Raw genomic sequence first — 26,127 nt, 5'->3', positions numbered from 1 at the left:
GACCGTGCTGCATGGTGGCTCTCTGGGACCGTGCTGGATGGTGGTCCTGAGCCCGTGCTGCATGGTGGCCCTCTGGGCCCATGCTGGATGGTGGCCCTCTGGACCCGTGCTGGATTGTGGCCCGCTCTCTGGGTCCGTGCTGGATGGTGGCCCTCTGGCCTATGTTGGAGGGTGGCCCTCTGAGCCTGTGCTGGATAGTGGCCCTCTGGGTCCTTGCTGGATGGTGGTCCCCCTGTACCTGTTCTGGATGGTGGCCCTCTGGGTCTGTGGTGGATGGTGGCCTTCTGGGCCTGTGCTGGATGGTGGCCCCCTAGGCCCGTGCTGGATTGTGGCCCTCTCTCTGGGTCCGTGCTGGATGGTGGCCCTCTCTCTGGGTCCGTGCTGGATGGTGGCCCTCTCTCTGGGTCCGTGCTGGATGGTGGCCCTCTCTCTGGGTCCGTGCTGGATGGTGGCCCTCTGGCCTATGTTGGGGGTTGGTCCTCTGAGCCTGTGCTGGATGGTGGCCCTCTGGGCACTTCCTGGATGGTTGCCCTCTGTACTGTGTTCTGGATCGTGGCCCTCTGGGTCTCTGGTGGATGGTGGCCCTCTGGGCCCGTGCTGGATGGTGGCCCTCTTGAGCGTGTGCTGGATGGTGGCCCTCTGAGCGAGTGCTGGATGGTGGCCCTCTGAGCGAGTGCTGGATGGTGGCCCTCTGAGCGAGTGCTGGATGGTGGCCCTCTGAGCGAGTGCTGGATGGTGGCCCTCTGGACCCATGCTGGATGGTGGCCCTTTGGACCCGTGCTGGATGGTGGCCCTCTGGACCCGTGCTGGATGGTGGCCCTCTGGACCCGTGCTGGATGGTGGCCCTCTGGGTCTTTGCTGGATGGTGGCCCTCTGGGTCTTTGCTGGATGGTGGCCCTGTGGGTCTTTGCTGGATGGTGGCCCTCTGGGCCCGTGCTGGATGGTGGCCCTCTGGGCCCCTGCTGGATGGGGGCACCCCCTCCCCTTCTTGTGTAGAGCAGGTGCAGTCCCCTGTATTGCAGCTGGCCTCCCACTCCTTGTTTAGAGCAGATGCAGGCCCCTGTATTGCAGCCTCCTCCCCCTCCTTTTGTAGAGCAGGTGCAGTCCCCTGTATTGCAGCTCCTTTCCCCCTCCTTGTGTAGAGCAGGTGCAGGCCCCTGTATTGCAGCCCCCTCCCCCTTCTTCTGTAGAGCAGGCCCCTATATTGCAGCTCCTTTCCCCCTCCTTGTGTAGCGCAGGTGCAGGCCCCTGTATTGCAGCCCCCTCCCCTTCTTCTGTAGAGCAGGTGCAGGCCCCTGTATTGCAGCTCCCTCCTTGTGTAGAGCAGGTGCAGGCCCCTGTATTGCAGCCCCCTCCCCCTCCTTGTGTAGAGCAGGTGCAGGCCCCTGTATTGCAGCTCCTTTCCCCCTCCTTGTGTAGAGCAGGTGCAGGCCCCTGTATTGCAGCTCCTTTCCCCCTCCTTGTGTAGAGCAGGTGCAGGCCCCTGTATTGCAGCTCCTTTCCCCCTCCTTAGGTAGAGCAGGTGCAGGCTCCTGTATTGCAGTCCCCCCCCCTCCTTGTGTAGAGCAGGTGCAGGCCCCTGTATTGCAGCCCCCTCCCCCTCTTTGTGTAGAGCAGGTGCAGGCCCCTGTATTGCAGCCCCTCCTTGTGTAGAGCAGGTGCAGGCCCCTGTATTGCAGCCCCCTCCTTGTGTAGAGCAGGTGCAGGCCCCTGTATTGCAGTCCCCCCCCCCTCCTTGTGTAGAGCAGGTGCAGGCCCCTGTATTGCAGCCCCCTCCCCCTCTTTGTGTAGAGCAGGTGCAGGCCCCTGTATTGCAGCCCCTCCTTGTGTAGAGCAGGTGCAGGCCCCTGTATTGCAGCCCCCTCCTTGTGTAGAGCAGGTGCAGGCCCCTGTATTGCAGCCCCCTCCTTGTGTAGAGCAGGTGCAGGCCCCTGTATTGCAGCCCCCTCTCCTCCTTGTGAGAGCAGGTGCAGGCCCCTGTATTGCAGCCCCCTCCCCCTCCTTGTATAGAGCAGGTGCAGGCCCCTGTATTGCAGCCCCCTCCCCCTCCTTGTATAGAGCAGGTGCAGGCCCCTGTATTGCAGCCCCCTCCCCCTCTTTGTGTAGAGCAGGTACAGGCCCCTGTATTGCAGCCCCCTCCCCCTCTTTGTGTAGAGCAGGTGCAGGCCCCTGTATTGCAGCCCCTCCCCCTCCTTGTGTAGAGCAGGTGCAGGCCCCTGTATTGCAGCCCCCTCCCCCTCCTTGTGTAGAGCAGGTGCAGGCCCCTGTATTGCAGCCCCCTCCCCCTCCTTGTATAGAGCAGGTGCAGGCCCCTGTATTGCAGCCCCCTCCCCCTCCTTGTATAGAGCAGGTGCAGGCCCCTGTATTGCAGCCCCCTCCCCCTCCTTGTATAGAGCAGGTGCAGGCCCCTGTATTGCAGCCCCCTCCCCCTCCTTGTATAGAGCAGGTGCAGGCCCCTGTATTGCAGCCCCCTCCCCCTCCTTGTATAGAGCAGGTGCAGGCCCCTGTATTGCAGCCCCCTCCCCCTCTTTGTGTAGAGCAGGTACAGGCCCCTGTATTGCAGCTCCCTCCTTGTGTAGAGCAGGTGCAGGCCCCTGTATTGCAGCTCCTTTCCCCCTCCTTGTGTAGAGCAGGTGCAGGCCCCTGTATTGCAGCTCCTTTCCCCCTCCTTGTGTAGAGCAGGTGCAGGCCCCTGTATTGCAGCTCCTTTCCCCCTTCTTTCCCCCTCCTTAGGTAGAGCAGGTGCAGGCCCCTGTATTGCAGCCCCCCCCTCCTTGTGTAGAGCAGGTGCAGGCCCCTGTATTGCAGCCCCCTCCTTGTGTAGAGCAGGTGCAGGCCCCTGTATTGCAGCCCCTCCTTGTGTAGAGCAGGTGCAGGCCCCTGTATTGCAGCCCCCTCCTTGTGTAGAGCAGGTGCAGGCCCCTGTATTGCAGCCCCCTCCTTGTGTAGAGCAGGTGCAGGCCCCTGTATTGCAGCTCCCTCCTTGTGTAGAGCAGGTGCAGGCCCCTGTATTGCAGCCCCCTCCCCCTCCTTGTGTAGAGCAGGTGCAGGCCCCTGTATTGCAGCCCCCTCCCCCTCCTTGTATAGAGCAGGTGCAGGCCCCTGTATTGCAGCCCCCTCCCCCTCTTTGTGTAGAGCAGGTGCAGGCCCCTGTATTGCAGCCCCCTCCCCCTCTTTGTGTAGAGCAGGTGCAGGCCCCTGTATTGCAGCCCCCTCCCCCTCCTTGTGTAGAGCAGGTGCAGGCCCCTGTATTGCAGCCCCCTCCCCTCCTCAGTGTCCTCCCTGCCTGCAGTAGAGCTGTGGATCGCTCGCTATGGTTACTAATGAAGCGTTTCTTTTCCAGCTCCGTCTCTGAAGACCTGGGCTGCCGGCGCGGAGAATTCAGCAGGAAGCACTACGGCTCCGTGGAGCTGGTGAGTCCCCCCGCCTTACACGAGTGTATATGTATATAGTGTCTGTAGTTATGGGAGATGGACCCCCAACATGAGCCCATGAGTGATTACTACTAGTAATGTGTGGATGGCTGGGGGATCGGTGGTCTACTACTAATGTCTGGATGGATGGGGTCTCTACTACTAATGTCTGGATAGATGGGGTCTCTACTACTAATGTCTGGATAGATGGGGTCTCTACTACTAATGTCTGGATGTCTGGATGGATGGATGGGGTCTCTACTACTAATGTCTGGATGGATGGATGGGGTCTCTACTACTAATGTCTGGATGGATGGATGGGGTCTCTACTACTAATGTCTGGATGGATGGGGTCTCTACTACTAATGTCTGGATAGATGGGGTCTCTACTACTAATGTCTGGATAGATGGGGTCTCTACTACTAATGTCTGGATGGATGGATGGGGTCTCTACTACTAATGTCTGGATGGATGGATGGGGTCTCTACTACTAATGTCTGGATGGATGGATGGGGTCTCTACTACTAATGTCTGGATAGATGGGGTCTCTACTACTAATGTCTGGATGAATGGGGTCTCTACTACTAATGTCTGGATGGATGGGGTCTCTACTACTAATGTCTGGATGGATGGGGATCGGTGGTCCAGTAGTAATGTCTGGATGATGGGGATTGGTGGTCGAGTAGTGATGTCTGGATGGATGGGGGATCGGTGGTCCAGTAGTGATGTCTGGATGGCTGGGGGATCGGTGGTCCAGTAGTAATGTCTGGATGATGGGGGATCGGTGGTCAAGTAGTAATGTCTGTATGGATAGGGTCTCTACTAGTAATGTCTGGATGGATGGGGTCTCTACTAGTACTGTCTGGATGGATGGGGGATCTATGGTCCAGTAGTAATGTCTGGATGATGTGGGATCAGTGGTCCAGTGGTAATGTCTGAATGGATGGGGGATCGGTGGTCTAGTAGTAATGCCTGGATGGATGGGGGATCTATGGACCAGTAGTAATGTCTGGATGGATGAGGGATCGGTGGTCGAGTAGTAATGTCTGAATGGATGGGGGATCAGTGGTCCAGTAGTAATGTCTGAATGGATGGGGGATAGGTGGGGTAGTAGTCATGTCTGGATGGATGGGGATCGGTGGTCCAGTAGTAATGTCTAGAAGGATGGGGGATCGGTAGTAGTAATAGCTGGATGGATGGGGGATCGGTGGTCCAGTAGTAATGTCTGGATGGATGGGGGATCGGTGGTCCAGTAGTAATGTCTGGATGGATGGGGGATCGGTGGTCCAGTAGTAATAGCTGGATGGATGGGGGATCGGTGGTCCAGTAGTAATGTCTAGATGGATGGGGATCGGTGGTCTAGTAGCAATGTCTGGATGATGGGGGATCGGTGGTCTAGTAGCAATGTCTGGATGGATGGGGGATCGGTGGTCCAGTAGTAATGTCTGGATGATGGGGGATCGGTGGTCCAGTAGTAATGTCTGGATGATGGGGGATCGGTGGTCCAGTAGTAATGTCTGGATGATGGGGGATCGGTGGTCCAGTAGTAATGTCTGGATGATGGGGGATCGGTGGTCCAGTAGTAATGTCTGGATGATGGGGGATCGGTGGTCCAGTAGTAATGTCTGGATGATGGGGGATCGGTGGTCTAGTAGCAATGTCTGGATGGATGGGGGATCGGTGGTCCAGTAGTAATGTCTGCATGGATGGGGGATCGGTGGTCCAGTAGTAATGGCTGCATGGATGGGGGATCGGTGGTCCAGTAGTAATGTCTGGATGATGGGGGATCGGTGGTCCAGTAGTAATGTCTGGATGATGGGGGATCGGTGGTCCAGTAGTAATGTCTGGATGATGGGGGATCGGTGGTCTAGTAGCAATGTCTGGATGGATGGGGGATCGGTGGTCCAGTAGTAATGTCTGCATGGATGGGGGATCGGTGGTCCAGTAGTAATGGCTGCATGGATGGGGGATCGGTGGTCCAGTAGTAATGTCTGCATGGATGGGGGATCGGTGGCGGCAGTGGCAATGTCTGGATGATGGGGGATTGGTGGCGGAAGTGGCAATGTCTGGATGATGGGGGATTGGTGGCGGCAGTGGCAATGTCTGGATGATGGGGGATCGGTGGCGGCAGTGGCAGCTTATGTCCTGTGGCTAGCATCTGTAATTCGTGGCCAGGAAGAGATGCTGGAGAATGTGGCCAGTTGCAGCGTCTGTATGTGTTTGTTATCCATTCAGGAAGGGTAAATATGGCTCTGGGGGTCGCTATGTTGCCTGTAGCCCACTGATGTGAGTGCTGAGACCCTCCATATGTCTGTTCCATGGGGAGAACCTATATGGACATTTTGGAGGTGTCGGTGGGAACACTGGAGAATTTGGGGTCTGCGGTCAGTATATAGTGAGGGGTTCTCTGGTCCTGGGGCAGCTGTGGGGGTGTGTAGACTTCTGCACAGTTATCAGTCAGTTTTCTTTGGCGACCTGCGTCCGTCCTGTGCTTCCTCCTCTGGTGAGAGGTGGCGCCAGCTTGTGCCCGCTGAGACCATGATGGATTCCATACCTTTGTGATCCTGGGATTGGAGACATGTCTGATCTCCAGGCGCTGCCTCCTGTCTCTCCTGTGCTGTGCCTGCTGCGGGCAGTCGTTGTGCTGACATCTCCGTCTTTAATGGCGTCTGTACTTTGAGGGCAACATTGGGGTCGGGCTGTACGTGGAGTACTCTGCCGATGCTGCGCTCTGTGTCTGGTCGGGCTGTACTCAGCCGGTGCTGCGCTCTGTGTCTGGTCGGGCTGTACTCAGCCGGTGCTGCGCTCTGTGTCTGGTCGGGCTGTACTCTGCCGGTGCTGCGCTCTGTGTCTGGTCGGCATGTATTCAGCCGGTGCTGCGCTCTGTGTCAGGTCGGGCTGTACTTTGCCGGTGCTGCGCTCTGTGTCTGGTCGGGCTGTACTCAGCCGGTGCTGCGCTCTGTGTCTGGTCGGGCTGTACTCAGCCGGTGCTGCGCTCTGTCTGGTCGGGCTGTACTCTGCCGGTGCTGCGCTCTGTGTCTGGTCGGGCTGTATTCTGCCGGTGCTGCGCTCTGTGTCTGGTCGGGCTGTACTCTGCCGGTGCTGCGCTCTGTGTCTGGTCGGGCTGTACTCTGCCGGTGCTGCGCTCTGTGTCTGGTCGGGCTGTATTCTGCCGGTGCTGCGCTCTGTGTCTGGTCGGGCTGTACTCTGCCGGTGCTGCGCTCTGTGTCTGGTCGGGCTGTACTCTGCCGGTGCTGCGCTCTGTGTCTGGTCGGGCTGTACTCTGCCGGTGCTGCGCTCTGTGTCTGCCGGTGCTGCGCTCTGTGTCTGGTCGGGCTGTACTCTGCCGGTGCTGCGCTCTGTGTCTGCCGGTGCTGCGCTCTTGGGATGACCCCTCCAGGCTGATGTGTATGGGGCAATATGCAGATACTGGAGGCTTCCTGGACCGCTTGTTACTGGTTGTTACTGGTAGAGCTGTATATATCGTGTTCTCATTTCCACAGCTGATTTCCAGTGACGCTGATGGAGCCATTCAGAGGGCGGGAAGATTCCGGGTTGAGAATGGATCTTCAGACGAGGTACGCAGCGAGAAATATCAATATAACCAGTATACCGCCATACACCATTACAGTATATCCCCATATAACCAGTATACCGCCATACACAAGCACAGTATATCCCCATATAACCAGTGTACCGCCATACACCAGCACAGTATATCCCCATATAACCAGTATACCGCCATACACAAGCACAGTATATCCCCATATAACCAGTGTACCGCCATACACCAGCACAGTATATCCCCATATAACTAGTATACCGCCATACACAAGCACAGTATATCCCCATATAACCAGTATACCGCCATACACCATTACAGTATATCCCCATATAACTAGTATACCGCCATACACAAGCACAGTATATCCCCATATAACCAGTGTACCGCCATACACCAGCACAGTATATCCCCATATAACCAGTATACCGCCATACACCAGCACAGTATATCCCCATATAACCAGTATACCGCCATACACAAGCACAGTGTATCCCCATATAACCAGTATACCGCCATACACCAGCACAGTGTATCCCCATATAACCAGTATACCGCCATACACCAGCACAGTGCATCCCCATATAACCAGTATACCGTCATACACCAGCACAGTGTATCCCCATATAACTAGTATACCGCCATACACCAGCACAGTGCATCCCCATATAACCAGTGTACCGCCATACACTAGCACAGTATATCCTCATATAACCAGTATACCGCCAGACACCAGCACAGTATATCCCCATATAACCAGTATACCGCCATACACAAGCACAGTGTATCCCCATATAACCAGTATACCGCCATACACCAGCACAGTGTATCCCCATATAACCAGTATACCCCCAGACACCAGCACAGTATATCCCCATATAACCAGTATACTGCCATACACAAGCAGTGTATCCCCATATAACCAGTATACCGCCAGACACCAGCACAGTATATCCCCATATAACCAGTATACCCCCAGACACCAGCACAGTATATCCCCATATAACCAGTATACCGCCATACACCAGCACAGTATATCCCCATATAACCAGTATACCGCCATACACAAGCACAGTGTATCCCCATATAACCAGTATACCGCCATACACCAGCACAGTGTATCCCCATATAACCAGTATACCGCCATACACCAGCACAGTGCATCCCCATATAACCAGTATACCGTCATACACCAGCACAGTGTATCCCCATATAACTAGTATACCGCCATACACCAGCACAGTGCATCCCCATATAACCAGTGTACCGCCATACACTAGCACAGTATATCCTCATATAACCAGTATACCGCCAGACACCAGCACAGTATATCCCCATATAACCAGTATACCGCCATACACAAGCACAGTGTATCCCCATATAACCAGTATACCGCCATACACCAGCACAGTGTATCCCCATATAACCAGTATACCCCCAGACACCAGCACAGTATATCCCCATATAACCAGTATACTGCCATACACAAGCAGTGTATCCCCATATAACCAGTATACCGCCATACACCAGCACAGTATATCCCCATATAACCAGTATACCGCCATACACCAGCACAGTATATCCCCATATAACCAGTATACCGCCATACACCAGCACAGTATATCCCCATATAACCAGTATACCCCCAGACACCAGCACAGTATATCCCCATATAACCAGTATACCGCCATACACCAGCACAGTATATCCCCATATAACCAGTGTACCGCCATACACCAGCACAGTATATCCCCATATAACCAGTATACCGCCACGTATGGCACCGCCTTCCTCCGTCCTGCTGCTTACATTTGCTTTCTGCAGATCAGTGACTTTGCGCCGGGGATCTGGAGACGGATGAACGTTCACCTGGAGAATCCCGAGTATCACACACGATGGTACTTCAAGTATTTCCTGGGGAAAGGTGAGCGCAGTCAGTAATGGCGTCCAGCAGGGGGGCTGTTCTGTGGGGGATGGTCGTATAGGTGGCGAGCTCTGTGGGGAATTGTCTTGCATTTGGCATGGTCATGTGGGCAGCACGCTCTGCGGGGGTGTTCGTGTAAGTGGCGCGCTCTGCAAGGGCGGTGGTGTGAGCGACGCAGTCTGCGTGGGTGGTTGTGTGGGCATCGCGTTATGTGAGAGTGGTGCTGCGGGCTCTGTGGTAGTGGTTGTGTGGGCGCTGCGGGCTCTGTGGGGGCGGCGGTGCGGGCTCTGTGGGGGCGGCGGTGCGGGCTCTGTGGTGTGGGCTCTGCGGGGGCAGCGGTGGGGCTCTGCGGGGGCGGCGGTGCGGGTCTGTTGGGGCGGCGGTGCGGGCTCTGTGGTGTGGACTCTGCGGGGGCAGCGGTGGGGCTCTGCGGGGGCGGCGGTGCGGGTCTGTGGCAGAAGATGTTGATGTCCTGTGGTTTTGCTTTCAGTCCATCAGAACTATGTGGGGACTGATGTGGAGCGGAGTCCGTTCTTCTTGTCCGTGGTTCTTTCGGAGCAGAACAATCAGCGGGTTCCGCAGTACCGCGCGATCCTGTGGAGGAGGACGGTGAGCTCCGCGGGTCGGGGGTGACGCTGCGCCGCTCCCTTCTGCTCTTCTCACTCTCCTGTGATGATCTTTCAGGGGACGCTGAAGATTTGTCTTTCTTATTGTCCTACAAAAACCTTATCAGTGAAGTCAATACTAAGGTGAGAGCAGCAGAGGCGGGGAGGGGAGGGGGGGGCCGCTCACAATATGTTACTCTGGAAATTCTCCACTATCGGCTCTGATACACTGTGACGAGCTTCAGCTGTGAGCAGGGCTTCAGTACTTATTACACTGCACCTTACAGTGCAGATTGTGTGTTGGGGTTATTGTTTACTCGGGGGGGTCTCTTGTATTTGGGGGGCACTGCTGTAGTGGGGGGGGTGTCTCCTGTACCCGGGAGGGGGGTGTCTCCTGTAATCACTCACCTCTCCTGTTTCAGTGCCATGAACCTGGACAAATTTGAGAAAGGTCCCAGGGAAATCCCAAATCCAGAGATTCAGAAGGTGAGCAGGCCGCCATGTTTACTTCATGCCCCGACCCTGTAGCCTGTTGTCACTCTTATCTCCCTCTCGCTGTCGTCCCCCCCTCCCTCTCGCTGTTGTCCCCCCCTCCCTCTCGCTGTCGTCCCCCCTCCCTCTCGCTGTCGTCCCCTTTCCTTTCTCAGCCGTCCCCCTTTCCTTTCTCAGCCGTCCCCCTTTCCTTTCCGCGCCGTCCCCCCTCCCTTTCTCCGCCGTCCCCCCTCCCTTTCTCCGCCGTCCCCCCTCCCTTTCTCCGCCGTCCCCCCTCCCTTTCTCCGCCGTCCCCCCTCCCTTTCTCCGCCGTCCCCCCTCTCTTTTTCTGCCGTCTCCCCTCCCGCTCTCCGTCATCCACGCTCTTGTTGCTGACCCTCGTCTCTCTACTTGTTAGGATCTTCTGGTGTTGGAGGAGCAGGAGGTGAGTGCCATCTGTGGAGCTCGGGGCCAGGACTGTGGCGCCGCAGCCACTTTTCTGTATGATGTCTTGTCAGACAAAATTGCCTGCGCTGCCCCCTGGTGTCTGCTTCCGATTCCTCCACCTGGGAGTGGGCAGCGCCTGTAGTGGCCGTTGAGGGGCGCACAGTAACATCTCTCTGTTTTTAGGGCTCAGTGAATTTTAAGTTTGGAGTTCTTTATGCCAAAGACGGACAATTAACAGATGACGAGATGTTCAGTAACGGTGAGAAGCTGGGGGCGCCGGGGGCGGTGAAGAGGGGGCACCGGGGGCAGCGATGAGGGGGCGGCGATGAGGGGGAGGCGATGAGGGGGCGCCGAAGGGCGGCAATGAGGGGGCCCCGGGGGCGGCAATGAGTGGGCACCGGGGGCGGTGATTTGAGGGGTGCCGGGTGTGGTGTATCGGGGGGAGGCGCAGGGTGCGGTGGTTCGGGGGGACGCAGGGTGCGGTGGTTCGGAGGGGGAACAGGGTGCGGTGGTTCGGGGGATGCAGGGTGCGGTAGTTCGGGGGGACGCAGGGTGCGGTGGTTCAGAGGGGGAACAGGGTGCGGTGCTTCGAGGGGACGCAGGGTGCGGTGGTTCAGAGGGGAAACAGGGTGCAGTGGTTCGGGGGGACCCCGGGTGCAGTGGTTCGGGGGGTGCTGGGTGTAGCGATTCTGGGGGCACCTGGTGCAGGTCTGATTAGTATTCCTTATCCCGCACACAGTACATGCAGTGCATATGATCCTCCATCTGTAGCAGACCCTCAGCTGTGCGCAGATGCCGGCCATTCCCACAATCTCCTTTTCTCTTACAGAGGCTGGAAGTGAAGGTTTCCAGAAGATGCTGACACTGCTGGGAGACACGGTCACATTAAAGAGCTGGATCGGTTACAGGGGAGGATTAGACACCAAAAGTAAGTGCCCCCCAAATGTAGACCTGACAGAGAGCTGTGATTTTGGGGTCCACAGACTGTGCTCAGGGGTGACACCCCAGCATATGACGTCTGTTCACCAGTGCCAGGACTCATCGTCACCCTGTACACGGCAGGTTTTAGGCGGATCGGTACGTGGAGGCATCACAGAATCACTGAACGCTCATAAATGTGTTTGCAGATGACACTACAGGAACACATTCAGTGTATACAGTTTACCAAGGACACGAGATCATGTTCCACGTCTCCACCATGCTGCCGTATTCTAGAGAAAACCGTCAGCAGGTAAGGTGCTGCCTCCCGTCCTGCACCTTCGCAGTGATTTGCTGCTCTGGGGCCTCAGGGTGTGCGCAGGGAATTGAAGCGTGGGGTAATGACCGGCTTCTGTGCTGTCCTGTGTCTCCCGTCCTGCACCTTCGCAGTGATTTGCTGCTCTGGGGTCTCTGGGTGTGCGCAGGGTAATGACCAGCTTCTGCACCGTCTCATGCCTCCCGTCCTGCACCTTCACAGTGATGTGCTGCTCTGGGGTCTCTGGGTGTGCGCAGGGTAATGACCGGCTTCTGCACCGTCTCATGCCTCCCGTCCTGCACCTTCGCAGTGATTTGCTGCTCTGGGGTCTCTGGGTGTGCGCAGGGAATTGAAGCGTGGGGTAATGACCGGCTTCTGCACCGTCTCATGCCTCCCGTCCTGCACCTTCGCAGTGATTTGCTGCTCTGGCGTCTCTGGGGGTGCGCAGGGTATTGAAGCTTGGGGTAGTGACCAGATTTTGTGCCATCCTGTGCCTCCCGTCCTGCACCTTCGCAGTGATTTGCTGCTCTAGGGTCTCTGGGTGTGCGCAGGGTAATGACCGGCTTCTGCACCGTCTCGTGCCTCCCGTCCTGCACCTTCACAGTGATTTGCTGCTCTGGGGTCTCTGGGTGTGCGCAGGGAATTGAAGCTTGGGGTAATGACCGGCTTCTGCACCGTCTCGTGCCTCCCGTCCTGCACCTTCACAGTGATGTGCTACTCTGGGGTCTCTGGGTGTGCGCAGGGAATTGAAGCTTGGGGTAATGACCGACTTCTGCTGCATCGCGAGCCTCTTGCCTTGTCACCCACTGGTCCAGTGTTTTTGCTTCTTGTCAGGTGCGGCCCACGTGCCGTTTATTAATGTGCTGCTCAGCTCGGCGGGGTCTTCTGCTGGGATTGACCCCCGGTAATCTGTGTTTTTCAGGTAGAGAGGAAGCGTCACATCGGGAATGACATTGTGACCATCGTCTTTCAAGAGGGCGAGGAGTCGTCTTCAGCTTTTAAGCCCTCCATGATCCGCTCCCACTTCACCCGTATCCACCCGCTGTAGTGTCCATGGGGGAAGACACAGGAGGAAGCTCTGAGCCTGTACTCCATCATCCTGACCACTACCGCCTCCATCATCCTGACCACTACCGCCTCCATCATCCTGACCACCTCCTGTGTCTCTCCTCCTGTGTCCGCCTGCATCCCCGGATAATGGGGTGGTAGTCTCCCCGGTTTTCCTTAATATAAATGACAGATATCTTTGCCTTGGTGCGATATAACAGGCAGGAGGACAGCTACAGGTGAGTGTTGTGGCCAGTGGGGGGCGCCGCGCACATGACAGCCGCACATCAATCACTGCACCTTCCCACAATACCACAGGCTGAAGATCTTCTCTGAGGAAAGTGTCCCGCTGTTTGGGCCGCCCCTGCCGTCCCCACCCGTCTTCACCGACCACCAGGAATTCAGGGATTTTCTTCTAGTAAAATGTGAGTGTTTCCACCTGCAGCGGCCTCCATGACCGCTGTGCGGCCTCCATGACCGCTGTGCGGCCTCTATGACGCTATGCGGACTCGGTGACCACTCTGCAGCCTCCATGATGCTGTGCAGCCTCCGTGACTGCTGTGCGGCCTCCATAACGCTGTGTATCCTCCATGACGCTGTGCGGACTTTGTGACTGCTGTGCGGACTCCGTGACTGCTGTGCGGCCTCCGTGAATGCTCTGCGGCCTCTATGACCGCTCTGCGGACTCGGTTACCGCTCTGCGGACTCGGTGACTGTTGTGCGGCCTCCGTGACTGTTGTGCGGCCTCCGTGACTGTTGTGCAGCCTCCGTGACTGTTGTGCGGCCTCCGTGACTGTTGTGCGGCCTTCGTGACTGTTGTGCGGCCTTCGTGACTGTTGTGCGGCCTCCGTGACTGTTGTGCGGCCTCCGTGACTGTTGTGCGGCCTCCGTGACTGTTGTGCGGCCTCCGTGACTGTTGTGCGGCCTCCGTGACTGTTGTGCGGCCTCCGTGACTGTTGTGCGGCCTCCGTGACTGTTGTGCGGCCTTCGTGACTGTTGTGCGGCCTCCGTGACTGTTGTGCGGCCTCCGTGACTGTTGTGCGGCCTCCGTGACTGTTGTGCGGCCTCCGTGACTGTGTGCGGCCTCCGTGACTGTTGTGCGGCCTCCGTGACTGTTGTGCGGCCTCCGTGACTGTTGTGCGGCCTCCGTGACTGTTGTGCGGCCTCCGTGACTGTTGTGCGGCCTCCGTGACTGTTGTGCGGCCTCCGTGACTGTTGTGCGGCCTCTGTGACTGTTGTGCGGCCTCTGTGACTGCTGTGCGGCCTCCGTGACTGCTGTGCGGCCTCCTTGATTGCTATGAGGCCCTCCATGATGCTGTGCGGCCTCTGTGACCGCTGTGCGGCCTCCTTGACCGCTATGAGGCCCTCCATGATGCTGTGCGGCCTCTGTGACCGCTGTGCAGCCTCCTTGACCGCTATAAGGCCCTCCATGATGCTGTGCGGCCTCTGTGACCGCTGTGCGGCCTCCTTGACCGCTATGAGGCCCTCCATGATGCTGTGCGGCCTCTGTGACCGCTGTGCAGCCTCCTTGACCGCTATAAGGCCCTCCATGATGCTGTGCGGCCTCTGTGACCGCTGTGCGGCCTCCGTGACTGCTGTGCAGCCTCCTTGACTGCTATGAGGCCCTCCATGATGCTGTGCGGCCTCTGTGACCGCTGTGCGGCCTCCGTGACCGCTATGAGGCCTCCATGGTGCTGTGCGGCCTCCATGACCACTATGCGGCCTCCTTACTGACTGTCTCCATTGTGTCTCCTCTGCAGTAATAAATGGTGAGAAGGCGACTCTGGAGACCCCGACGTTCGCTCAGAAGCGGCAGCGCACGCTGGACATGCTGATCCGCTCGCTCTACCAGGATCTGATGCCGGATTTGCAGAAGGTTTGCCCATTGTTGATGGTTGCCTCGTAGCTGTTGTGCAATATTCGGCTGTGTCGCCCACACGGCAATCTGTCACATCATCTGCTCTGTGCCTGTCACCAGCCGCGCGCCAGCTGTCACTGCCATTTATCCACATGGATGTGCGCTATATACATACAGCACTGTGCAAAAGTCTTAGGCAGGTGTGAAAAATGCTTCTCCATAGAAATAAACACTGACACGTCCATCGATCTGACGCCCCCTGGTATCTGTGCTCACCTGGGGGACCCCGGCCTCCACCATTATAGCCCCATATAGGGTCCGGAGTTTATAGGGGTCCCCAGGAAGGGCCCACGTATAGCTGCCGGTCAGCGCTTCCTGATGGTCCAGATCCCGGAGGTGAGTAGAGGGACAGAATACGGGTTAGGACGGCCGCTCCCGGCTTCATGCTCCGACCCTCAGACGCCTCCGGGACTGGTGATTGTGTGACGGTGATGGCGGTGCCCCGCTGTAGCCCCCGAATCGTGCGGGGGAGGGGGACACCTGATGCCGCTCAGTCATTTGCTCTTCATTCTGTGTTTTTAGAACATGTTGAACAGAAGATCGTTCAGCGACGTTCTGCCCGAATCACCCAAATCTGCCAGGAAAAAGGAGGAAGCGCGGCAGGCGGAGTTTGTGCGTATTGGGCAGGTCAGTGTCGGTGCGCGGCGGGGGAGGACTTTTCAGGTATGACAGAAGCCTTTCTACTGTAGGACCCCCCGATATGTATGGTTGGGGGTCTCTAATCACATGACCACAGTTTATTTACGGAAACTCTGCTTCTTTCCAGGCCCTGAAGCTGAAAACCATTGTACGAGGGGATGCACCGACGAGCCTGGCCACCACGGGACTGTGCCGGAGAGAGGTAGGGGCCACGAGGGGAGACACGGGCGCTGACTGCACGACTGATACCGCCACTACAGGCGACAAGTGATATCCGTCTGGTCTGTATGTCAGTGACGCCGGCACCATATACAAAGGCGCCAACATAAACGTGTGCATGCTATAGTGATGTAGTCACAGGAGTGTCTGGGTACCTCCTGGTTATAATCTCCGGGGTGACGGCTGCCTGTACCTCCTGGTTATAATCTCCATGGTGACGGCTGCCTGTACCTCCTGGTTATAATCTTCATGATGACGGCCGCCTGTACCTCCTGGTTATAATCTTCATGATGACGGCCGCCTGTACCTCCTGGTTATAATCTTCATGGTGACGGCTGCCTGTACCTCCTGGTTATAATCTTCATGGTGACGGCCGCCTGTACCTCCTGGTTATAATCTTCATGGTGACGGCTGCCTGTACCTCCTGGTTATAATCTTCATGATGACGGCCGCCTGTACCTCCTGGTTATAATCTTCATGGTGACGGCTGCCTGTACCTCCTGGTTATAATCTTCATGGTGACGGCCGCCTGTACCTCCTGGTTATAATATTCATGGTGACGGCCGCCTGTACCTCCTGGTTATAATCTCCGGGGTGACAGCTGCCTGTACCCCCTGGTTATAATCTCCAAGGTAACGGCTGTTTGTACTGCCTTGTTATAATCTCCAGGGTAACTGCTGCCTGTACCGCCTGGTTATAATCTCCAGGGTGACGGCCGCCTGTACCTCCTGGTTATAATCTCCGGGGTGACAGCTGCCTGTACCTCCTGGTTATAATCTCGGGGGGTGACGGCCGCCTGGTTATAATCTCCATGGTGACGGCCGCCTGGTTATAATCTCCATGGTGACGGCTGCCTGTACCTCCTGGTTATAATCTCCGGGGTGACGGCTGCCTGTACCGCCTGGTTATAATCTCCATGGTGACGGCTGCCTGTACCTCCTGGTTATAATCTCCAGGGTGACGGCCGCCTGTACCTCCTGGTTATAATCTCCAGGGTGACGGCCGCCTGTACCTCCTGGCTATAATCTTCGGGGTAACGGCCACCTGTACCTCCTAGTTATAATCTCCGGGGTGACGGCCGCCTGTACCTCCTGGTTATAATCTCCAGGGTGACGGCCACCTGTACCTCCTGGTTATAATCTCCGGGGTGATGGCCGCCTGTACCACCCTCCGGGGTGACAGACGGGTGTATGCGGTGCCTGTGCTGACCCCCATGTCTGTGTCTCTCCGCAGCCCTGGGAATCTCAGTGTTTCTGCAGTAACTTCTGTGATGACGCCACAGGAGGGGATTCTTGGGGTCCGTCTCTCCTGGTCTCCACAGACAGCGGCGTGCTCCTGATAGACGGTGAGCGCTCATCTCTGATCATACATGTAACTAATGACGTCACTGGAGCAGAGCGGCCACGTTACAGAGGAGCAGAGCGGCCACGTTACAGAGGAGCAGAGCCGCTGCGTTACAGAGGAGCAGAGCGGCCACGTTACAGAGGAGCAGAGCGGCCACGTTACAGAGGAGCAGAGCGGCCACGTTAGAGGAGCAGAGCGGCCACGTTACAGAGGAGCAGAGCGGCCACGTTACAGAGGAGCAGAGCGGCCACGCTAACAGAGGAGCAGAGCGGCCGCGCTATAGAGGAGCAGAGTGGCCGTGCTATAGAGGAGCAGAGCGGCCACGCTATAGAGGAGCAGAGCGGGCGCGCTATAGAGGAGCAGAGCGGCCACGTTTATAGAGGAGCAGAGCGGCCACGCTATAGAGGAGCAGAGCGGCCACGCTATAGAGGAGCAGAGCGGCCACGTTTATAGAGGAGCAGAGCGGCCACGTTTATAGAGGAGCAGAGCGGCCACGTTAAGGGGAACAGAGCGGCCACACTATAGAGGAGCAGATCACGCTGGATTCCTCCCCTCGCGCTCAGCAGCCGGTGTGACGCCATCTCGGGTGCACAGGACAGTCGCAGATTTTTGATTAGAGGTTCGAGGCTGAATCCTCTGATTCCGGGGTTGGTCACCATGGCTGAAGAACGCGGAGAATCCTCCCGAAATATTTGATGTCTCAGCAAAAACCAGTAGTGCACTAAAAGGCCTCATGGGAGGTGCAGTCTGGGTCCACGGCTGATAACCGATGCGCTGTACACGGGGGGCCGTAAGGAGTCCTGCCCCTCCCTCGTGTACTCTGTTGTGTCCTGTGCTGCAGCCTCTGCGCCTCTCTCTATCATGTCCTCTGCGCCTCTTTCGTTTCCTCTGCACCTCTTTCTAGTTTCCTGTGTGCCTCTCTTGTCCTCTGCGCCTCTCTCTCTCGTGTCCTCTGCGCCTCTCTCTCGTGTCCTCTGCGCCTCTCTCTCTCGTGTCCTCTGCACCTCTCTCTCTCGTGTCCTCTGCGCCTCTCTCTCGTGTCCTCTGCGCCTCTCTCTCTCGTGTCCTCTGCGCTTGCCTCTCTTGTGTCCTCTGCGCCTCTCTCTCTTGTGTCCTCTGCGCCTCTCTCTCTCTTGTGTCCTCTGCGCCTCTCTCTCTCTTGTGTCCTCTGCGCCTCTCTCTCTCTTGTGTCCTCTGCGCCTCTCTTATGTCCTCTGCACTTCTCTTGTGTCCTCTGCCCCTCTCTCTCTTGTGTCCTCTGCGCCTCTCTCTCTTGTGTCCTCTGCACTTCTCTTGTGTCCTCTGCGCCTCTCTCTCGTGTCCTCTGCACCTCTCTCTCGTGGCCGCCTTGTGCAGTCTGTATCCTACCCCCCACATTAGGGTTTTGGTGGCTGATGTGCCCCCATCCAGTGTCCTCTCTTGTGGTGATGGGCTTTCTCTTCTGCAGATGGCCGGCCGGCGGTGCCGGTGTTTGATAGATCGCTGCAGATCAGACAGATGCACGTGCTGGAGCCTCTGGATCTCCTGATCAGCCGAGCTGATAAAGGTAGGTGGATCTCCTGCAGAGATGGGCGTCCTGCATGGGCCCTGGTGGACGTAGAGCTGGGGCTTCATAATATGTAATTGTGGAGCTGCTGGATTCCTGTAAACAGCAGAGGGTTCTATCAGCACAGATCTCCTGTTATATACGAGCACAACACAGAAACCTGGGGGCCCGAGTGTGGTGGTGTAGAAACCGGGGGCCCAAAGGTGGTGGTGTGAAAACCAGGAGGCCGAGTGTGGTGGTGTGGAAACCGGGAGGCCGAGTGTGGTGGTGTGGAAACCGGGAGGCCGAGTGTGGTGGTGTGGAAACCGGGAGGCCGAGTGTGGTGGTGTGGAAACCGGGAGGCCGAGTGTGGTGGTGTGGAAACCGGGAGGCCGAGTGTGGTGGTGTGGAAACCGGGAGGCCGAGTGTGGTGGTGTGGAAACCGGGAGGCCGAGTGTGGTGGTGTGGAAACCGGGGGGCCCCAGTGTGGTGGTGTGGAAACCCGGAGGCCCGAGGGTGGTGGTGTGGAAACCCGGAGGCCCGAGGGTGGTGGTGTGGAAACCCGGAGGCCCGAGGGTGGTGGTGTGGAAACCGGGAGGCCGAGTGTGGTGGTGTGGAAACCGGGGGGCCCCAGTGTGGTGGTGTGGAAACCCGGAGGCCCGAGGGTGGTGGTGTGGAAACCCGGAGGCCCGAGGGTGGTGGTGTGGAAACCCGGAGGCCCGAGGGTGGTGGTGTGGAAACCCGGAGGCCCGAGGGTGGTGGTGTGGAAACCCGGAGGCCCGAGGGTGGTGGTGTGGAAACCCGGAGGCCCGAGGGTGGTGGTGTGGAAACCCGGAGGCCCGAGGGTGGTGGTGTGGAAACCCGGAGGCCCGAGGGTGGTGGTGTGGAAACCCGGAGGCCCGAGGGTGGTGGTGTGGAAACCCGGAGGCCCGAGGGTGGTGGTGTGGAAACCCGGAGGCCCGAGGGTGGTGGTGTGGAAACCCGGAGGCCCGAGGGTGGTGGTGTGGAAACCCGGAGGCCCGAGGGTGGTGGTGTACAAAACACGGGGGCCCGAGGGTGGTGGTGTACAAAACACGGGGGCCCGAGGGTGGTGGTGTACAAAACACGGGGGCCCGAGGGTGGTGGTGTACAAAACACGGGGGCCCGAGGGTGGTGGTGTACAAAACACGGGGGCCCGAGGGTGGTGGTGTACAAAACACGGGGGCCCGAGGGTGGTGGTGTACAAAACACGGGGGCCCGAGGGTGGTGGTGTACAAAACACGGGGGCCCGAGGGTGGTGGTGTACAAAACACGGGGGCCCGAGGGCTGCGGTGCAGAGACCTAGTGTAGAGGCACATCATTAGGGACGTGTTTCTTTTATATTGACTCCTGCAGATAAATGTCAGATCTTCTTGCTCGTTCTTAGGGAAGGACGCTCGTCTCTACGTCTTCCGGTTAAGCACCATCAGGAAAGATCTGGAAGACAACCAGGTGCCAAGGAACAAATATGAATGCCGAGAAAATAAACTGGAGAAAACAAAAGGTGAGAGACAATGGAGGCAGGAGGAGAGACAATGGAGGCAGGAGGAGAGACAATGGAGGCAGGAGGAGAGACAATGGAGGCAGGAGGAGAGACAATGGAGGCAGGAGGAGAGACAATGGAGGCAAGAGGCGAGACAATGGAGGCAAGAGGAGAGACAATGGAGGCAAGAGGAGAGACAATGGAGGCAAGAGGAGAGACAATGGAGGCAAGAGGAGAGACAATGGAGGCAAGAGGAGAGACAATGGAGGCAAGAGGAGAGACAATGGAGGCAAGAGGAGAGACAATGGAGGCAAGAGGAGAGATGGGAGGCAGGAGGAGGAGTAGAGATGGGAGGCAGGAGAGATGGGGGCAAGGTCACTTCTGAATCCAAAAAGGTGAATCCTACAGCCAGAAACATTATAAAGTGACAAAAGTGTGTAAAAAAACTATAGACACTTCACAGCCTCTCGGTGGCGCTCTGCAAGGGGATCATTGGAGATGACGGACTTCCCTCTCAGTGGCGGATTCAGCGGAGGCACACTACAGTGGGGTCACTGGAGGTGCTGTGCTCTGCTTTGGGGATAGTGGAGATGACGGGGTTCCCTATTGGCAGCGGGGACAGTGGAGTAGCGGATCTTCCCTATTGGCAGCGGGGATTGTGGAGGTGACAGGGTTCCCTCTGAGTGACTAGGTCAGTGAAGGTGACACACTGCTCTGCTATGGGGGCGCTGCTCTGTAGTGAGGGGACTGAGCTGCCCTCTTGGCGGCGTGGACAGTGGAGGCGCCGGGCTTCTCTTTCAGTGGTGGAGGTGTAGGCTTCTCTCTTGGTGGTTGGGACAGTGGAGACACGCCGGGCTTCTCTTTCAGTGGTGGAGGTGTAGGCTTCCCTCTTGGTGGTTGGGACAGTGGAGACACGCCGGGCTTCTCTTTCAGTGGTGGATGTATAGGCTTCCCTCATGGCAGCGTGGACAATGGAGGCGCCGGGCTTCTCTTTCAGTGGTGGAGGTGTAGGCTTCCCTCTTGGTGGTTGGGACAGTGGAGACACGCCGGGCTTCTCTTTCAGTGGTGGAGGTTTAGGTTCTTTCTTGGCGGCGGCCTTCTCTTTCAGTGGTGGAGGTGTAGGCTTCCCTCTTGGCGGTGGTGTTGGCAAAGTGCTGGCCTTCCCTCTTTGGCAGTGTGGTCGGTGGAGGCACCAAGCTCCCGTCGGAGACAGTGGGGTCAATGGAGGCGCTGGATTCCCCTCTCGTTGGCGAGGCGTGGGACTTCTCTTCTAATAGTTATGTCTCTGCACAGGATGCCACTTGTACGCCATTAACACCCATCACAGTCGGGAGTTGCGAGTGGTCGTTGCCATCAGAAACAAGCTGCTGCTGATCACTAGGAAGCAGAGCGCTGTCCACAGCGTGGCCGCGGCATCACCGGTGGAGGCCTTCCAGTACATCCGGGTGAGCGCTCCGCCGTACGTAATGTCTGTATAACGGAGCAGTGATGACATCACTATGCTCCGTGTAAATGATGTCACTGAGGTGGAGGGTTCCTGTAATCTCAGTTGCTGCAGAACATCTTTGACTAGATGCTGGTGCATCCATAAAGGAGAAAGGACACATGAGCGCGAGGGTCTGAGCGGTGAGTATGTGAGGTCTCAGGGGCTGCAGAATGGCGCAATCTGTCCATAGTCTCTTTACTAAGGAATCCAGAAATGGGAATCTTCATCGTCCCGGAGCCTGTGACGGCAACCATCACACGAGCAGAGGTCCCGGTGTAACAGCTGTGTCTGTCTGCAGGAGATCTGTCTGTCTGACCCCCCGGTGCTGATGACGCTCGTAGACGGGCCGACCGGAGAGAACGATAATGCCATCTGCGTGGCGTACCGGCACCAGTATGATCTGGTGAACGAGAGCACCGGAGAATCGTGTCGGCTGCATCATGTGGATGCGAGCAGGGTACGTAGTGACCGCGCCGCCCGCAGCACAGAGTATTACAGCTGAGCCCCGCATGAGGGTAATATACAGTGCCTACAAGTAGTCTTCAACCCCCTGCAGATTTAGCAGGTTTGATAAGATGCAAATACGTTAGAGCCTGCAAACTTCAAACAAGAGCAGGATTTATTAACCGATGCATAAATCTTACAAACCAACAAGTTATGTTGCTCAGTTAAATTTTAATAAATTTTCAACATAAAAGTGTGGGTCAATTATTATTCAACCCCTAGGTTTAATATTTTGTGGAATAACCCTTGTTTGCAATTACAGCTAATAATCGTCTTTTATAAGACCTGATCAGGCCGGCACAGGTCTCTGGAGTTATCTTGGCCCACTCCTCCATGCAGATCTTCTCCAAGTTATCTAGGTTCTTTGGGTGTCTCATGTGGACTTTAATCTTGAGCTCCTTCCACAAGTGTTCAATTGGGTTAAGGTCAGGAGACTGACTAGGCCACTGCAACACCTTGATTTTTTCCCTCTTGAACCAGGCCTTGGTTTTCTTGGCTGTGTGCTTTGGGTCGTTGTCTTGTTGGAAGATGAAATGACGACCCATCTTAACATCCTTGATGGAGGAGCGGAGGTTCTTGGCCAAAATCTCCAGGTAGGCCGTGCTATCCATCTTCCCATGGATACGGACCAGATGGCCAGGCCCCTTGGCTGAGAAACAGCCCCACAGCATGATGCTGGCACCACCATGCTTGACTCTAGGGATGGTATTCTTGGGGTCGTATGCAGTGCCATCCAGTCTCCAAACGTCACGTGTGTGGTTGGCACCAAAGATCTCGATCTTGGTCTCATCAGACCAGAGAACCTTGAACCAGTCTGTCTCAGAGTCCTCCAAGTGATCATGAGCAAACTGTAGACGAGCCTTGACATGACGCTTTGAAAGTAAAGGTACCTTACGGGCTCGTCTGGAACGGAGACCATTGCGGTGGAGTACGTTACTTATGGTATTGACTGAAACCAATGTCCCCACTGCCATGAGATCTTCCCGGAGCTCCTTCCTTGTTGTCCTTGGGTTAGCCTTGACTCTTCGGACAAGCCTGGCCTCGGCACGGGTGGAAACCTTCAAAGGCTGTCCAGGCCGTGGAAGGCTAACAGTAGTTCCATAAGCCTTCCACTTCCGGATGATGCTCCCAACAGTGGAGACAGGTAGGCCCAACTCCTTGGAAAGGGTTTTGCACCCCTTGCCAGCCTTGTGACCCTCCACGATCTTGTCTCTGATGGCCTTGGAATGCTCCTTTGTCTTTCCCATGTTGACCAAGTATGAGTGCTGTTCACAAGTTTGGGGAGGGTCTTAATTAGTCAGAAAAGGCTGGAAAAAGAGATAATTAATCCAAACATGTGAAGCTCATTGTTCTTTGTGCCTGAAATACTTCTTAATACTTTAGGGGAACCAAACAGAATTCTGGTGGTTTGAGGGGTTGAATAATAAATGACCCTCTGAATAAACTTTTCACAATTTAAAAAAAAAATAAGAAATAACATTCTTTTTTGCTGCATTTCACACTTCCAGGCTGATCTACAGTCCAAATGTCACAATGCCAAGTTAATTCCGAATGTGTAACCTGCTAAATCTGCAGGGGGTTGAATACTACTTGTAGGCACTGTACATGGGGCCGGCGGCGGAGACAGAAGGGGTCGGCGGCGCTGTTTGCCTTATTATTTATTATTATTTGCCTCTCATTTCAGGTTCATTTTGTTGCAGCGATTGATGTTTATGAAGACGGAGAAGCCGGAATCCTGCTGTGCTACAACTGTGAGTGGGGGTGGGGGGGCACTGTGATGAGAGGGAAAAAGGAGGTGAGGAGGTCACTGTGATGAGAAGGGGGGCCCAGTGATGATAGGTGGGAAGGAGGTGAGGGGGGGAGGAGGTGAGGGGGGCACTGTGATGAGGGGGGAAGGAGACAAGGTGGGCAATGTGAGGGGGGAATGAGATGAGTGGGGGTCCAGTGATGGGGGGAGGAGGTGAGAGGGGCACAGTGATGAGGCGGGAAGAAGGTGAGGGGGGGCATTGTGATGCGGGGGAAAAGGAGGTGAGGGTGGGGGCAGTGATGATAGGGGGGAAGGAGGTGAGGGGGGTACTGTGATGCGGGGGGGAAGGAGGTGAGGGGGGCACTGATGCGGGGGGGAAGGAGGTGAGGGGGGGCACTGTGATTATAGGGGGGAAGGAGGTGAGGGGGGGCACTGATTATAGGGGGGAAGGAGGTGAAGGGGGGCACTGTGATGGGGGGGAGAGAGGAGGCAAGGTGGGCACTGTGAGGGGGGAAGGATGTGAGGGAGGAAATGAGGTGAGGGGGGGCCCAGTGATGGGGGTGAAGGAGGTGAGTGGGGGTCCAGTGATGGGGAGGAGGAGGTGAGGGGGGGCATTGTAATGATGGGGGAAGGAGGTGAGGGGGCCCAGTGATGAAGGGGAGCACTGTGATGATGGGGGAAGGAGGTGAGGGGGGCCCAGTGATGAGGGGGGAGAGGGAGGAGAGAGCCTTATGATCCTGTGATGAGGGAAGGGCATGGAGGAAGGGGCAAGGAGGGCCCTGTGATGTGTGAATGAAGGGTGATGTGGGGGGGGGGATGGTGATAAGTGAGTGGCGGGGGCAGTGATCATAGGGGGGAAGGAGGTGAGGGGGGCACTGTGATGCAGGGGGGAAGGAGGTGAGGGGGGGCACTGTGATGCGGGGGGGAAGGAGGTGAGGGAGGGCACTGTGATTATAGGGGGGAAGGAGGTGAGAGGGGGCACTGTGATTATAGGGAGGAAGGAGGTGAGGGGGGGCCCAGTGATGGGGGGGGGGGGAGAGAGGAGGCAAGGTGGGCACTATGAGGGGGGAAGGATGTGAGGGGGGAAATGAGGTGAGGGGGGCCCAGTGATGGGGGTGAAGGAGGTGAGTGGGAGTCCAGTGATGGGGAGGAGGCGAGGGGGGGCACTGTGATGAGGGGGGGCAGGAGGTGAGGAGGGACACTGATGAGGGGGGAAGGAGGTGAGGGGGTGGCACTGATTATAGGGGGGAAGGAGGTGAGGGGGGGCATTGTAATGATGGGGGAAGGAGGTGAGGGGGCCCAGTGATGAAGGGGAGCACTGTGATGATGGGGGAAGGAGGTGAGGGGGGCCCTGTGATGTGGGGGGGGGGGGGAGGGTGATAAGGGGGTGGGGGTGGCCTGTGATGTGGGGGGGATGGTGATAAGTGAGTGGCGGGGGTCCTGTGATGCGGGGGGGAAGGAGGTGAGGGTGGGGGCAGTGATGATAGGGGGGAAGGAGGTGAGGGGGGCACTGTGATGCGGGGGGAAGGAGGTGAGGGGGGGGGCACTGTGATTATAGGGTGGAAGGAGGTGAGGGGGGGGCACTGTGATTATAGGGGGGAAGGAGGTGAGGGGGGCACTGTGATTATAGAGGGGAAGGAGGTGAGGGGGGGCACTGTGATGATGGATGGGGGGGAAGAGGTGAGGGGGGGGCCCAGTGATGGGGGGGGTGGAGGAGGCAAGGTGGGCACTGTGAGGGGGGAAGGATGTGAGGGGGGCCCAGTGATGGGGGTGAAGGAGGTGAGTGGGAGTCCAGTGATGGGGAGGAGGAGGCGAGGGGGGGCACTGTGATGAGGGGGGGCAGGAGGTGAGGAGGGCCCAGTGATGGAGGTGAAGGAGGTGAGTGGGAGTCCAGTGATGGGGAGGAGGAGGCGAGGGGGGGCACTGTGATGAGGGGGGGCAGGAGGTGAGGAGGGCCCAGTGATGAGGTGGGACACTGATGAGGGGGGAAGGAGGTGAGGGGGGGCACTGTGATTATAGGGGGGAAGGAGGTGAGGGGGGGGGCACTGTGATTATAGGGGGGAAGGCGGTGAGGGGGGGCACTGTGATTATGGATGGGGGAAGAGGTGGGGGGCACTGTGATGAGGGGGGGGGGGAGGAGTGAGGGGGCCCAGTGATGGGGAGGGGGAGGCAAGGTGGGCAAGTGAGGTGGGAAATGAGGTGAGGGGGACCCAGTGAATGGGGGCGAAGGAGGTGAGTGGGGGTCCAGTGATGGGGTGGGGGAGGCGAGGGGGCACTGTGATGGGGGGGTGAGGGGGGGCACTGTGATGCGGGGGGGAACTGTAATGAGGGGGGGAGGTGAGGGGGGCACTGATGGGGGGGGGAGGCAGGCAAGGTGGGCACTGTGAGGGGGGAAATGAGGTGAGGGGGGCCCAGTGATGGGAGTGAAGAAGGTGAGTGGGGGTCCAGTGATGGGGAGGAGGAGGTGAGGGGGGGCACTGTGATGAGGGGGGAAGGAGGTGAGGGGGCCCAGTGATGAAGGGGAGCACTGTGATGATGGGG

The 26,127-nt window shown here is 57.4% G+C and overlaps 1 protein-coding gene across 1 annotated transcript in view; it reads left to right on the top strand.

The window, feature by feature from the left end:
- GARNL3 (GTPase activating Rap/RanGAP domain like 3) overlaps positions 1–26,127 on the top strand; it is a 42,141-nt gene that overhangs the window by 1,043 nt on the left and 14,971 nt on the right. Inside the window, 22 exon segments of the mRNA XM_075331857.1 lie at positions 3,344–3,413; positions 6,917–6,991; positions 8,800–8,899; positions 9,390–9,508; positions 9,584–9,648; positions 9,927–9,990; positions 10,394–10,420; positions 10,606–10,681; positions 11,252–11,350; positions 11,550–11,653; positions 12,579–12,687; positions 12,897–12,942; positions 13,022–13,128; positions 14,464–14,579; positions 15,144–15,248; positions 15,388–15,462; positions 16,713–16,824; positions 18,271–18,369; positions 19,754–19,870; positions 21,143–21,294; positions 21,634–21,792; positions 23,524–23,590. Of these exon segments, the coding sequence (XP_075187972.1) occupies positions 3,344–3,413; positions 6,917–6,991; positions 8,800–8,899; positions 9,390–9,508; positions 9,584–9,648; positions 9,927–9,990; positions 10,394–10,420; positions 10,606–10,681; positions 11,252–11,350; positions 11,550–11,653; positions 12,579–12,687; positions 12,897–12,942; positions 13,022–13,128; positions 14,464–14,579; positions 15,144–15,248; positions 15,388–15,462; positions 16,713–16,824; positions 18,271–18,369; positions 19,754–19,870; positions 21,143–21,294; positions 21,634–21,792; positions 23,524–23,590 (2,063 nt within the window).

Source organism: Anomaloglossus baeobatrachus (assembly GCF_048569485.1).
Source record: "Anomaloglossus baeobatrachus isolate aAnoBae1 chromosome 9 unlocalized genomic scaffold, aAnoBae1.hap1 SUPER_9_unloc_1, whole genome shotgun sequence".
Taxonomy (NCBI): Eukaryota; Metazoa; Chordata; class Amphibia; order Anura; family Aromobatidae; genus Anomaloglossus; species Anomaloglossus baeobatrachus.
Note: the sequence above shows the minus strand (reverse complement) of the source record. Positions and strands in the feature narration are given on the sequence as shown.